Source organism: Phalangium opilio, unplaced genomic scaffold (assembly GCF_054372755.1).
Source record: "Phalangium opilio isolate 3A_F unplaced genomic scaffold, DU_Popi_V2 ptg000062l_1, whole genome shotgun sequence".
NCBI lineage: Eukaryota > Metazoa > Arthropoda > Arachnida > Opiliones > Phalangiidae > Phalangium > Phalangium opilio.
In genome coordinates this window covers 1,038,601-1,052,124 of record NW_028324179.1, presented here as the reverse complement: position 1 = coordinate 1,052,124, position 13,524 = coordinate 1,038,601, and the positions used below count along the sequence as shown (strand labels likewise).

Sequence of the window (13,524 nt, the reverse complement as noted above, 5' to 3'; positions counted from 1 at the left end):
ACAATTCCATTCCCCGAAAACATTTTATAACTACATTTATTATCACTTTTAAGAGTTTTCGTGTGGAAAAATACCATATAACTAGTAACTACACGTAACAATGACAACACGATTTAGGGTAGTCTGCTTTAGCCTCTGCTGCGCCCGATACGAACAAGGAGGATGTATAGTTGTATACCCCCCTTGATAGAAGTACGCCTTGTGCCATTCTCATGCCTTGTCTTTCGCTGGCCTCGTTACCAAGGCAATAGCCCACTAAATTACGCGTTAAGCTGTTCGAGGATTCTGTGTGAATTACTTTTTAAGGTATTCGTCAGCAAATAGTAATTGTTTTTGAGAGCATTCCTCGCCTTGAAATAGGACAACTACGAAATAATTCGACCAAATTGAAGTTTAAATATTCGAACAAATCTTATTTTATTAATATCTTCTACCATTTCAATTTCTATAAAACTGTTCTACCAAATGCACACAGAGTGCTACCAGAAGTCTCTGGGGCTACTAGAAATACTACATTTACTATAGGAAGATTCGCAGCGACAAGTTTAAAAATCCCATATTCCTTTAAAAACCGTTAATACATTATCCTTGTTCCTGAAGATATACAGACTAGGTAGCAGAGTCGAGCCACAGCGTCGTAGATCACGCGACTCGGTGAACGCAGGCTATTTTGTAAAATAACCAAGTCATAATTTTCAGGCTACGACCACGCTTAAGTTAACAATTACAACAAAGAAAATCAAAAAATTACGAATATCATGCACGCCCCTACTGCTTGCGAACCATAGAAACGCCATGGCAGAACCGTTTGACCATTGTCTGTCGTACCGCTGCTATAGACCCTTTCTACGTAAAACAAAAAAGAGATGTCAATCCTTAGTATCGGGACATACGGGGGGGGTATGACCCCTCGCCGTCTCTGCTCTATTTATGATCTTTCCATCGACTCGAGCGAGATGGAAGGCAAAGTTTTACCCCCGTGTCTTTCCATGTCGAAGTCGTTTATTACATAAGTCAGTTTAACCAAGAGTAAAAATCATAACGTCCATGTTGAATGTGCTGCCATTGTTGAAATTTGCACTAAAATTAACAAAAGGTTTCACTATGGAGCGTTCAGGGCATGAACGGGGATATGTTAGCAACCAATTAACGACACAATGTCATACACGTACTCTCTTAAAAGTGATAATAAATGTAGTTATAAAATGTTTTCGGGGAATGGAATAGTGCTCGAAAACCCGAGATAAGTAAATTTTTAAAATTATTGAGAGGGAAAAAATTTACTACCAGTAAAGTAAGTTTATTCAATGGAATAGGGTGATGGAACATACCTTCTTAAACATGTAAGTTTTAATTAAAAAAAAGTTTCAATATCTGCGCATTCAGTCAAGTGATTAACCTTGTTCTTATCGATACTTTTTAGGTCTTGGTTAAATCCAAGACGCGTTTTGATTAATATATAAATGTAGTAAAGCTGAATTAAGAAGTAAACACCAAATTTGTAATGTTAATATCATAAGATGTTCTTGGAAAATTAATATGAGACAGAGCTTTATAGCTACACAACTACTTAAAGAATCGTAATGCCGAAAAACATTTAAAATATTTCCATTTAATATTCTGCAAAAAGGAAATGTTATCGTTTTGTAAGAGATCTTATCATCCTACTCGCTTTATATTAACTTTGATGTGTAGTGTTTCGATTCGGATGCAATCTTCATTACTCGTTCTATAGAAACTCTCACTTGTGTCATTACATAGAAATAAGTTTATCTTAAATAATTAATTAAATATAAATGATATTAATTATTTTAATCGCCAGTAAATAACTTTAAAAATAGTTAAATCGTTTAAAATAATGTTGTTCCTATTATCTTTCGAAACATTGCTAATATTGACGTTTAAAGTGAAGAGTACCCCTCTTGCCCGCTTTCTTCAAATTTTGGGGTATATATACGATTCGTTTCCATTAAAATAATAGATAAAAACGCATTCGCGTGAACCGATGGTGGAAGCCCTGCCATTGGGAGGCTAGACGTTTCTCGTAACCCTAGCCGATCGCCGCGTATATCTTAAAACCAAACGATAACGATGGAGAAGAAGCCGGTATGGACAAAGACCTGAAGATGGTGGTGTCAATGTGGGATTGACGAAGAACAGAAGATGGTGGTGCTTACGAGCCAGCAAGTACAGGCTAGTGTCCATGTGGGATGGACAAAGACTAGCAGATTGTGGTCCTTAGAAGCCAGTTAGTAAAGACTGGTGTTGGCAGATGAATGACCAAATTTCCGTGAACCGCGAACGCGTTCCGGAAATCGGGTATTTGTTTGCTCCGATTTGTAAACTGCGAACGCGGTTACGTGAGGTCTGACAGACACAGACAGACAGACAGACAGACAGACAGACACGTCTAGTCTAATACCTCTCCGTGACGTCATCGTCACTCGGAGAGGTAAAAAATGTCGTTCCCAAACTCTACTCGACTACCCTGCCTGTCTTTTATAAAAATTCATTCGGCAGCGTTTATCCTCCGACGAGCTACTCTCCAGTCGGCCAGCCTGGACATATATAGTCCGGTCGATACCGTGATCGAACCTCACGGTATCAAAATTTTGTTGACTGGGGTAGGCGTCATGCTGCCGATGGACAGCTACGATCGCATTGTCGGCCGTAGCAGCTTAACGGCCCAAGGGCTGTTCGTCGCTGAGGGCACGATAGTTATGTTTATTAGCTTTTTTATAACGCCAAAAATATAATATTTCTTAACAATAATAGATGGCGACTATCGTGGCCCCCTGGAAGTGGTCGTCGCGAATGTAGGGGGGACCCCCTACGTTGTCCGGCGGGGCGATTGGGTCGCCCAATTGATAGTCTCACTGGTTCTATTATTAAGACCGGTGGAAGTAGAGGTAAATAATTTTTAATTTAGGATGTAACACGTTTTTTATGTTGTTTCTAGACTCTGATCCCCACGTCTCGTGGGAGTGGGGGGTTCGGCTCCACCGGTGTCTAGGCACTTTTTTTTTAATGGTGGTGGTTTTTTATGTAAATATTTTTTATTGTTTTATATATTCTTGTTACTCAATTATTTTATTGTATACATTATTACACCGACCCCGACTGGTTTTTTTCGGGGATAACCTGCCCCCGACCCCGATTAAATTTTTACCCCGTACGAACAGTAAATTCAATTACAAAATTTGAGAAGGAGAAATGCGATTAAAAAAATTAGGCCACGTTTTTTGGAAAAAACAATTATTGCGCTACAGTCTATTGAAAATCAGACCGATGAAGAATACCTTTTTGGAGCCCAGTTCCAAAAAACACTTAATTACCTGGAAGAGGCGACGAAGCAATTCGTAAGTACAAGTTGTCTGACCAAAGTAATTTCATGGGCCTTGTGCCCCGTAACGCTCATTGGAGAAGATTTAAGAAATTGATTGGGTATGGGATGTCTTATAATTTAAGGTCGCTTTTTATTCATAATTTTCCGGGCATAAGGTGTTTTCAAAGAAATTAGTAAAGGCGTCTAATTACGGGGTGTAAGATATAACTACGGTCAATGTGTAATACCTAACGTGAAAGGGACACACCTCAAGAGATAATGTTAAAATATTTTTGTCCACAGAGAGCCCACATGATGACCGAGGTGGAAGAACCACCCGGCCCACAGGAACAGGGAAGAGGAAGAGGAGGAGGAAGGGGCTCAAAAAGGGGCCGATTTTTTAGAAAATGAGCTATTTCAAAATTTTGTTTTGAATAAAAAAAGCAGGCCTAGTAGCTTTTGTATTAAAAAAATTTACTTTTTATATTAAGAAAAACAAATTAATTTTTATATTAAGAAGAAAAAATATCAATTTTTGGATTAAAAAACCAAAAAATATTAGTTTTGGATTTTAAAAAATGTATAAGTTTTTGGATTTTAAAAAGTATATATTAGTTTTTGAATAAAATAAATAAATGAACCCTTAAAGAGAAAATTTTGTTTCTTGATTTTAAAATGGTTCGGCATAACTGGGGAACGGCGAAACTTCTTATTATAGAAAAATTTATGTATAGTTAAGGTTGCAAATATATGCATTACCTTACCATCTTGTTTTTATACCCCCAATTTCTCCCCCACTAGTCAGTGACTACTAAAAAAAATTGGGATAGGGGAGGCTCACTAGTCAGGCTGGCTACTAAAAAAAATATCCTTATGCAGAGCCCTGGTTCTAACTAAGCAATCCGTATTTACGTTCCGAGAGCGCATTAAGGCTCCTCAGAGAAGTCCGCACTTCTCTCGGAACTTCATACTGTAGCATGGCTGCCAGATTCCTGGAGTTCTACTCCTTGGATCTGGCAGGGTGTAATGCCTCCATGTTACATGCTCCTCCTCCTATCCTAATGTCTGTGATTTTTCATGTTAAGTCAGTTGTTAGTCAGCTCTCGGAACGAGCAGTAGTTTTTTTTCTTGTTACTTCACTGTCAAGTTAGGTACAGTTGGGTTAATCCCTTTTTGATTTAATAAAGTTTAAGAAGAATTGTTTCTTCTGTTTTGGATTAATAAAGTAAGTTGTCTTTCTTTTATTTTATGGCCCTCGGGAGTCTTTCTCCCTTAGTTAAATTATTCTACGGAGGGTTACATAAATTGGCGCCCGAACAGGGACCCGACTAAGCCTCGGTCAGTCCCATAGAAATACTTATTTATCATTGTCGGTTAGGATATCCGCCCCCCATGTGGTTCTAAGCCTTGGCTTCCACTTTGATAGATAGTTAATAAGATAATTGTTTTAAATTAAATCTAACTTAATCAGGAATAAATTAAACACTAAATTAAGAAATAAAATTATCTTTATTATAAAATTACCGAAGTTAGATGACTTACTGTTTATATTGTATAAATTTAACCTAACTTGATTGATGTAAATTGTTTTGATTATTGTAAATTAATTAAATTAATCATGGCTTACTCAAACGCTAACAATCAAACATGGAGATCGCCTCAGATATCTGAGGATGAGGACGAGAATTTAATCTTAAAGAAAGGGGAAGATAAATCAAAAGAAGATTTGTTTACGTCTATGGAAGACGATGGCGACCTGTTAGCACCGCCTGAAACGGATGATACCTTGGAGGACTTTAACCGGAAGCTTCGTATTGAGGAAGAGAGAGATGAAGAAGATTCAAAAAAGAGGACTGCAGCCTCTTCAGAACCTAACTTCTCTCCTTACTTGTTATTCCCTCATAAAAGTATTCCTGCTCCTAAGGGATGTTTAACTCCCTCTAATTTCCCTCCTCAAACTGGGATTAATTCCCTTGATCCTCCTAAATCAGAGTCCACAATTGTTAAGCCTAAAATTAGTTCTGCTAATGTTTTGCCTAAATTAGAAACTAGAACTATCGGAACCCAATATTCTCCGTCCCGACAAATTCCTCAATTGGGACCAGACACTCCAGAAGAGGAATTAAAAGCTTTTATATTGCCTTTGCTCCAAACACTGGCGGATAATTCAAACCAAAATGTAGCAATACAAAAAACTCTTGCTACTAGTTTTGATAGGTTAGTTAGGGATTTACCCATGTTGATAAATAGAGGTTCAACTCCTCAAACGGGAAAAGCCCCTATTGAACCGCCAGAAAGGTTAGCCTTTATGGGATCGTCTAACGATAATGCTACTGAATTTTTAGCTGCTTTTGAGGAGTATGCTAAATTTCATAAACTATCTAATGAAGAAAGGTTAGCTGCTTTGCCTCTCCTTTTAAGAGGACGTGCCTTGTATTGGTACAGGGATTTAGTCCGTCAATATGACGAAATGTGTAGCTTAAGACCTTCCCATCCTCATTTAACTTGGAACACGTTTAAGAGACATTTTAAGGTTCAGTTTAGAGATTCCGAAGCTGATTCTAAACTTAAGATAGAAATAAACCATAGAAGTCAGAAAGATAAGGAATCGGTAGAGGAATTCTTCGGGGAAGTTATGAAGCTGAATCTAGGGATGACCCATCCCCTCTCTGAAAAGGAATTAGTTCCTATAATTAAGAGTAATTTGAAAGATGAGCTAAGAACTCTCCTCCTTTTCCTTCAATTTACTACTATGGAACAGTTGAGAAATTCCTGTAAAACTATAGAAAAGGATATTGAAGTCAGGAAAAAGAATGCTGAGAAAAGGGAAAAGAGGAAATCTCCCCCAAAGCCTAAGGTTAAAACAGAGTCCTCTTGCCCAGCCAATAAAGGCTCAGCCCATAGTCAGTGTTCCCCCGGGCATTGTCAAAGCCCTTGTCCTACTTCTCCATCGTATCCTACATGGGAATATCCCTTGAAACCCTTAGACTCGAGATCACAAGCAAGAGCTCAGAATACTTCAAATAGAGGTCAGCGATCTTATAATAGATATTATAATCAGAGATCTAAGTCCCCTGGTCGTCAGTTGGCCGTGTCTTACCCCTCTACACGTACGATCACCTGTTACAGTTGTCAGGAACCTGGTCATCTTGCTCCCGATTGTCCAAATAAAACGATGATCCAGTCGGGGGAAGCCCAGACTGGAGAGGTCCCACGTGGTCCCTCTCCCGGCGCCCAATAAATTCTCCTAGTAAAAAGCGTGTCGCGTTCCCTTCAAGGATTGAATCAGTCAAGAAAGGTTCAGTTTATAAAAGGGTTACTATTCCCGTTACTTTTGAACACGCGACAGTTCACGCTAAATTAGATAGCGGGGCCGATGCCTCTTTTGTTAGTCTTGACCAGTGGCAGAAAATCTGTAAACATAGAAATTCTTCAGAGTTACCTGAAGATGAAGAATTAGACTGTGTAGTTTGGGGCGACGGCCGTTATACGTTCACAAAAGGTTCTCACGAGTTAGATTTTACCCTTAAGTCAAATGAAAGTGAGAAATCTTTTAAATTTAAATTTTACATAGTTCCTTCCCTGAATAGTGACTTCATATTGGGTCAAGATTTTCTTGAGGAAAATAGGGTCAAATTAGATTTTGAGTCATCTCAATGCTTAGTGGGTAACTTAAGGATCCCTTTTTCAATTCAATCAGAAAAGGATCCCATAGATAAGGAGATTGTAAATAGTATTAGGGACGCAGTTTCCGCAGCCCCTGTTTCTGAGGAACAACGTCATCAACTAGAAACCCTTTTATTAAAATTTCCAGAGTTGTTTTCTGATAAGGTAGGAAGAACAGGACTAGTCTTCCACGAGATTCATACGGGAAATAGTCCGCCCATCAAATCTCAACCGTATCGAGTTAATGACCAGAAAAGGAAAATAATTGAACAACATGTAAGGGAAATGTTAGATGACGGGATAATCAGACCTTCAGTTTCTCCTTGGGCTTCGCCCGTAGTTTTAGTAGATCAAACAAAACGGGGTAAACCCTATCGGTTTTGTATTGATTACAGAAAACTTAATCAGGTTACCATTAAGGACCCTTATCCTTTACCTAATATAGAGGACATGTTAGCTAGGGTTGGAAGACCTAAATATATAACAACACTTGACCTTAAATCAGGGTACTGGCAAGTGGAAATGCACCCAAAAAGTAGAGAAAAAACTGCTTTCGTGACTCATATGGGAAAGTATGAGTTTAATGTACTTCCTTTTGGGCTTTGTAACGCCCCTAGCTCCTTTCAGCGTCTAATCGACGAGATTTTTAGGGACGCAGATTACTTCCAATTAATCGATTATCTAGATGATTTAATCTCGCTTAGCGAAGATTGGGACCAACACTTAACGTGTTTAGAATATGTCCTCAATAGATTAAAGGAAGCGGGTCTCACTTTACAGTTAAAAAAATGTCGTTTCGCTCAGAAAGAAGCTACCATATTTGGTCACATTGTAAATGAAAAAGGGGTGCATATAGATCCTTCTAAGATAGAAGCCATTCAAAAATTTCCTCCTCCTAAAAATATTAAGGAAGTTCAAAGATTTTTAGGGATGGCAGGTTGGCATAATAGGTTTATTAGCCACTACTCCCAAATAGTAGCTCCTATTAATAAGCTTAAAAGGAAGGATCAGAAATTTGTTTGGGGATTCGAACAGCAACAGGCGTTCGAAAAAATTAAGGAAGCCATTTGTAAGGCTCACCCCTTAGCTTCCTTTAGAAGGGATTCCCCATGCATCTTAACTACCGATGCTAGTGATGCAGGGTTAGGTGCCCTTCTTTCCCAAATACAGGATAATATAGAAGTCCCTATAGCTTATGCTAGCACAGGGCTCAAAGATGCCGAAACTAGGTACTCTACTAGCGAGAAAGAGTGTTTAGCCATATGTTGGGCAGTTAAAAAGTTTAGACCCTTTCTAGAAGGTCGTAAATTCACTGTCCTCACTGATCATCAGGCTTTACAGTGGTTGTTTAATATCAGGGAACCTAATTCTCGTCTAGTTAAATGGGCTATGTACCTTCAAACCTTTGACTTTACTATTAAACATAAGAAAGGAGTAGAGAACGTAGTAGCAGACGCTTTATCGAGAGCTCCGATAAATGTCTTAAGTATCCATCTTAGTTCCTCTACTTCCAATACTACTAGTAATTTGGATCCAACTAGTAGTAGTACTAGTCAAAATTCTACCGACAGTAATAATAGTTCCTCTAGTGAGTCTGTTGAAGGTCGAATACGTCCTCCAGGTCCTAGATCCTTATACTCAGTCTTTACTATAGATGACGTAAGAAAGTCACAAAGGGAAGATCCTTTTGCTTCCCCTATTATTAATTCCTTGCAAGGACCTAACCCAGTTAGGAATAAAATGTTCGAAATAAAGAATGATCTTCTTTATAGAAGACCTTATAGAAATCATCCGGAAAAGATTTATTTACCGCCTCGGTTAAGGTTAGAAGCCATGAGATTGTTACACGACCACCCACTGTCAGCTCATAGGGGCAAAGATAAAACCCTGAGTAAAGTTACTTATAGATATTGGTGGCCCTCTGTAATTAGTGACGTCCAGGATTATGTCCGAGGTTGCTCTTTATGCCAACAATTTAAGGCTAGAAACAGGAAAAAGCCAGGGCTAATGCAACCCTCAGAAATAACCAGTCCTTGGGACCAAATTAGTGTCGACATAATGGGACCTTTCCCTTCAAGTCGACACCATTATAAATATTTAATAGTTTTCGTCGATTACATGACCAAATTCGTGGAAATGATACCACTAAAAACTATTACTGCTAAGACCTGTGTTCAGGCATTTAAGTCTATTATCACCCGGTGGGGAGCTCCTAAAGCTATCCTTAGTGATAGAGGAGTACAGTTTACTTCTAAACTTTGGTTGCAAACTTGCAGAGCATTTCGAATAAACCCAAAGTTTACCACCCCCTATACTCCTAAGGGAAATCCCACTGAGAGAGTAAATAGAGTAATAGGCGAATTAATATCATTCTATGTAGGGAATCACCATGATAGATGGGATGAATCCCTTGACCTTCTTCAATTTGCTATAAATTCCGCACCCCATGAAACAACGGGCAGATCCCCGTTCTTCTTGAATTTAGGGCGGGAGCCACGTCTCCCTTGGGATTTAGATATTGAGGAACCCATTCAGGACAATGATGACCCTAGTCGTGATAAGGCTTTAAAGGTTCTTAAGGAACAATTAGCATTCAGCAATGAATTGTCTAAGTTAGCTAAGGCCCACCAGAAAAAATACTACGACCTCCGCCATGACCCTTTAGAGTTTGCGGTAGGAACTTTAGTATGGATGGAAACTCATCCTTTATCAAGTACGACAGGTCAGCTCATGAAAAAGCTTAGTCCTAAATGGGCAGGTCCCTTTAAAATAGTTGCAAAACACTCTCCCGTTGTTTACGAGTTAGAAGACGCTAACTCAGGGCAGAATGTAGGGAAAGTTAATCTCGAACACCTGAAACTCTACTGGACAAACGTAGCTGTCTTTGACCAGGCCGGAAATGCCCCCACTTCTCAATCGGACGTTGTAGACGAAATTGAACCTAGTCCTTCTACGGATGGTGATAGAGCGCTCCACCAGCCTGAAGAGACTTCCTCAATCACGTCATCCGAATCATCATCATCTTCTGCGTCACCGCCTCCGCATGACGGTCAGGACGTCAATCAACCGATTGTTCCTGTTAAACCAGATGTCCCTCAACCCTCGACATCAAGTACAGCAGAAGATCAAGCAGCGGATCAACCGATCCCTCCTGCAGTTCGGGATGATTCACAGCGCCCTACAGATTCTGATAGTGAACCGGGCATGGCCCTTTTTGAAGACCCTCCTCTCCTCCTTTTTACCTATCATGATATGAGGGCTTTTCAGCTCGATCATCCCTCTAACGATAGCCCGCCTTCTGCGGCAGGGGAGGCTTCCCAGTCTGATCGTGAATCAGCCGTGAAAAATAAGCTACATACGTCAACATCCAGTTTTACGGAAGAAAATGTAACGCCGGAGGCCAAATCAACGTCTTCTGAAAAGTCCATATTGGAACATGCGTTACAACATTCACCTTCTTCTGGGTTTTCGGAGGAAATAGTACCTCCCGAACCGATTTCTATTTCTACCGAAGAAATAGCACATCCTGAACAGAATTCTACTCTGTCGGAAGAAACGTCAACACCTACACCACCTTCTCAATCGAAATCCCAATCATTACGTGCGTCTGATAGTTCTTCAACCACGTTATCGGAGTCAATGAGAACGCCTCGATTAAATAGGGCTACATTACCCGATATTTATTTAGAACCTTTTAAATTGGGATGGCGTCGAGAGGTATGTAAGAGGGCGACGGTTCAGCCCGGAGGTAACGAAGTAGACATTTACTACCGACCTCCTGATAATGCTGATAAAAGGTTAAGATCACCTTATGAGGTTCAAGTCTACCTTAACAATAATAATATCACGAACCTAGAAAGGGAGCAATTCTGTTTCTCCCGAGAGCCAATCTCCTTTTTCCCATGGGAATTTATTTCCCAAGCCTCTAAAAGACAATATTAATATTGTTTAATTACAGATGGCTTCAAACTCCTCGAAATTACCTTGGGCATTTGACCTCCCAAAAGGGTTGAACATAAAACAACAGCCACAAAAACCACTTAGTAAAACGGAGCTATCCGTACGAATCATGGAAGGGTATTGCCCAACAAATACAATCAATCTTATTCAATGTCGAAACTGCGAAGATCTTGGCCATGAAGCCTCTAACTGCTACATGCCTAATAAATTCATGAATCTGAAGAATACATGCGCCAAATGTTACACGAAGGGACATGACACAAACTCTTGCCCATTTGACGAAGAAGAAGAGGAGATCCTCGTCTTGGAAGACGATAGAGAGGAGATGGAGAGCCTTAATGAACAGCAGTCCATTCCGGTTCTGCCACTAGGGATTTCCCCCTCTACCTCTCCCTCTCAAGGAGAACAGGAACCCGGGTCTCGAACGGGAGTCTTCCCTCCTCCTCCGCTTCCGCATAGTCAGATGGAAATTGCCGCCCCGAAGGTAGTACCCTTACCACGCCAGTGGACACCCCTACATTATAACGAGGACGACGAGGACGTCCTGCACTGGGAACGTTTCGGAACGATGGGATGGACGCCGAAAGTCCCTCCTAGGATGTTAATCCCTTCACAAATAAAGGATGCTAAACGTCCTCTTGTTTGGTCTAACTCGACTTGTCCTCGCTGTCGAAAGATGGGACATCACGCTGTCGCAGATTGCCCAAGTAAAAGAAGCAAAGCTTCAATGGAACGAAGAGCAGCCCGACAAAAACTTCGACTAGAAAATAAAAGGAAAGCGGCCGACCAAGAATGAATGAAAAAAATAAAAAAAAAAAACCCAAATTGTGATACTAAACCTTTTGTAATACAAACCCCTGCCAAATATCCAGGGTTCCTCGGGGTAACCCCTCAATTCCAGTTTGTTAATTTTTTCAGGACAACGAGAGTTCCTAAGGAGGGGGGGGATGTAGCATGGCTGCCAGATTCCTGGAGTTCTACTCCTTGGATCTGGCAGGGTGTAATGCCTCCATGTTACATGCTCCTCCTCCTATCCTAATGTCTGTGATTTTTCATGTTAAGTCAGTTGTTAGTCAGCTCTCGGAACGAGCAGTAGTTTTTTTATCTTGTTACTTCACTGTCAAGTTAGGTACAGTTGGGTTAATCCCTTTTTGATTTAATAAAGTTTAAGAAGAATTGTTTCTTCTGTTTTGGATTAATAAAGTAAGTTGTCTTTCTTTTATTTTATGGCCCTCGGGAGTCTTTCTCCCTTAGTTAAATTATTCTACGGAGGGTTACAATACTTTTACTTCAATTGAATTTAATCAACTTAAAGGCACTTTTACTACAATGTAACCTAATTTAACCCAGGTTAAGCCGCACGGGTACTATCAAGTACCTCACTGCCTTCGATCCTCCAAGCAACGCCGCCTATATATACAAAGCCCACGCGCGCTCTGGAAAAAAATAATGTAACTTCCTCGTTTTAGTCTTTTTAATCGTAACGCCCATTTTTAAGTCGATACTATTTATACGATTTTAAGAAATAGGATTTTCCACGCAAATGTATTTTTGCCTAAAAACGAAGATGGGACGATGGTTAGAACAGCGCCACATATACGGGATTTACGAGGTTAACGCCTTTTTTGTAGTGACGTCATACTTTTTCTTTTTGCGGCGTTGCCTGTTGGTCGACTAGCAGACGAATTTTGATTCTCATTGGTTTCCATCCATAGAGCATCAAATTTTGCTCAAAATATTTAACATTTTAATTTTTTTCTCAACAATGTTTAAGCGCATATACGAGATACTCTGAACATAGCAATGGAAAATACTGTATTAACTTGTGGTAAGTAAATTTTCCTGTCAAATCATGCCAGAACTGTTAATTTTCCATTTTTTTAGACCAACTGTAGGTACAAAGGCTTAACGTTTCTATTTTTAAAGGCAGATTCACTTTTCAAAATCCATTGCTTTTAACTGAAGGTAAATGGGAAGACAACACAAAGAATTGGCCTAACATCACAAAACAGAAAATTAAGAGCTACCTCCTCAATTCTATTGCCTGTGATAATCAACCTGCAAATGCAAGGAAATGTTTGGAAGCAGGAAACTATTTTGAAAGTGGATGGGTTGGAACTATTTATACCGCAAAATTAAATGATGCTTTAGTTGCTTGCCGAGGAGAAGTGGCTCGATCCCAGACACTATCGGAGAAGGACCACCATGTTGGAGCTCTGTTATTTAAAATTGAGTTTTGGAAAACCGAAGAGTTTAAGGGGCCATCATGTACTAGTCTCGAAAATAAATGGAATAATACTACCAAAAGGAAACTTGAACCAGAGACGTTTACGGAAATTGCGTTTTTTAAAGATAATAATCACTTAAAAGACTCTGCTGCACCCGCAAAGGAAACTAAGTATTTTGACACCGCCATCTCCACCACCCATCCCAAGAAAAACAGGACTTAGCGAAAATACCTGTTTACTAAATACACCAAGTCAAGATGTTGTACATGGAAACCATGATGTGAAATGTGATAAACATCTTAATTCTAGTTTAATAGGATGTGCATCTTGCCAACAATTCTTTAA

The 13,524-nt window shown here is 39.7% G+C and overlaps 1 protein-coding gene across 1 annotated transcript; it reads left to right on the top strand.

The window, feature by feature from the left end:
- Positions 1–4,222: 4,222 nt before the first annotated feature.
- LOC149663450 (uncharacterized) lies at positions 4,223–11,747 on the top strand. The gene is made up of 2 exons (XM_089842207.1): positions 4,223–4,550; positions 10,950–11,747. Exon 2 carries the CDS (start codon positions 10,950–10,952, stop codon positions 11,745–11,747), a length of 798 nt encoding a protein of 265 aa, XP_089698333.1. The 5' UTR covers positions 4,223–4,550.
- Positions 11,748–13,524: the final 1,777 nt, after the last annotated feature.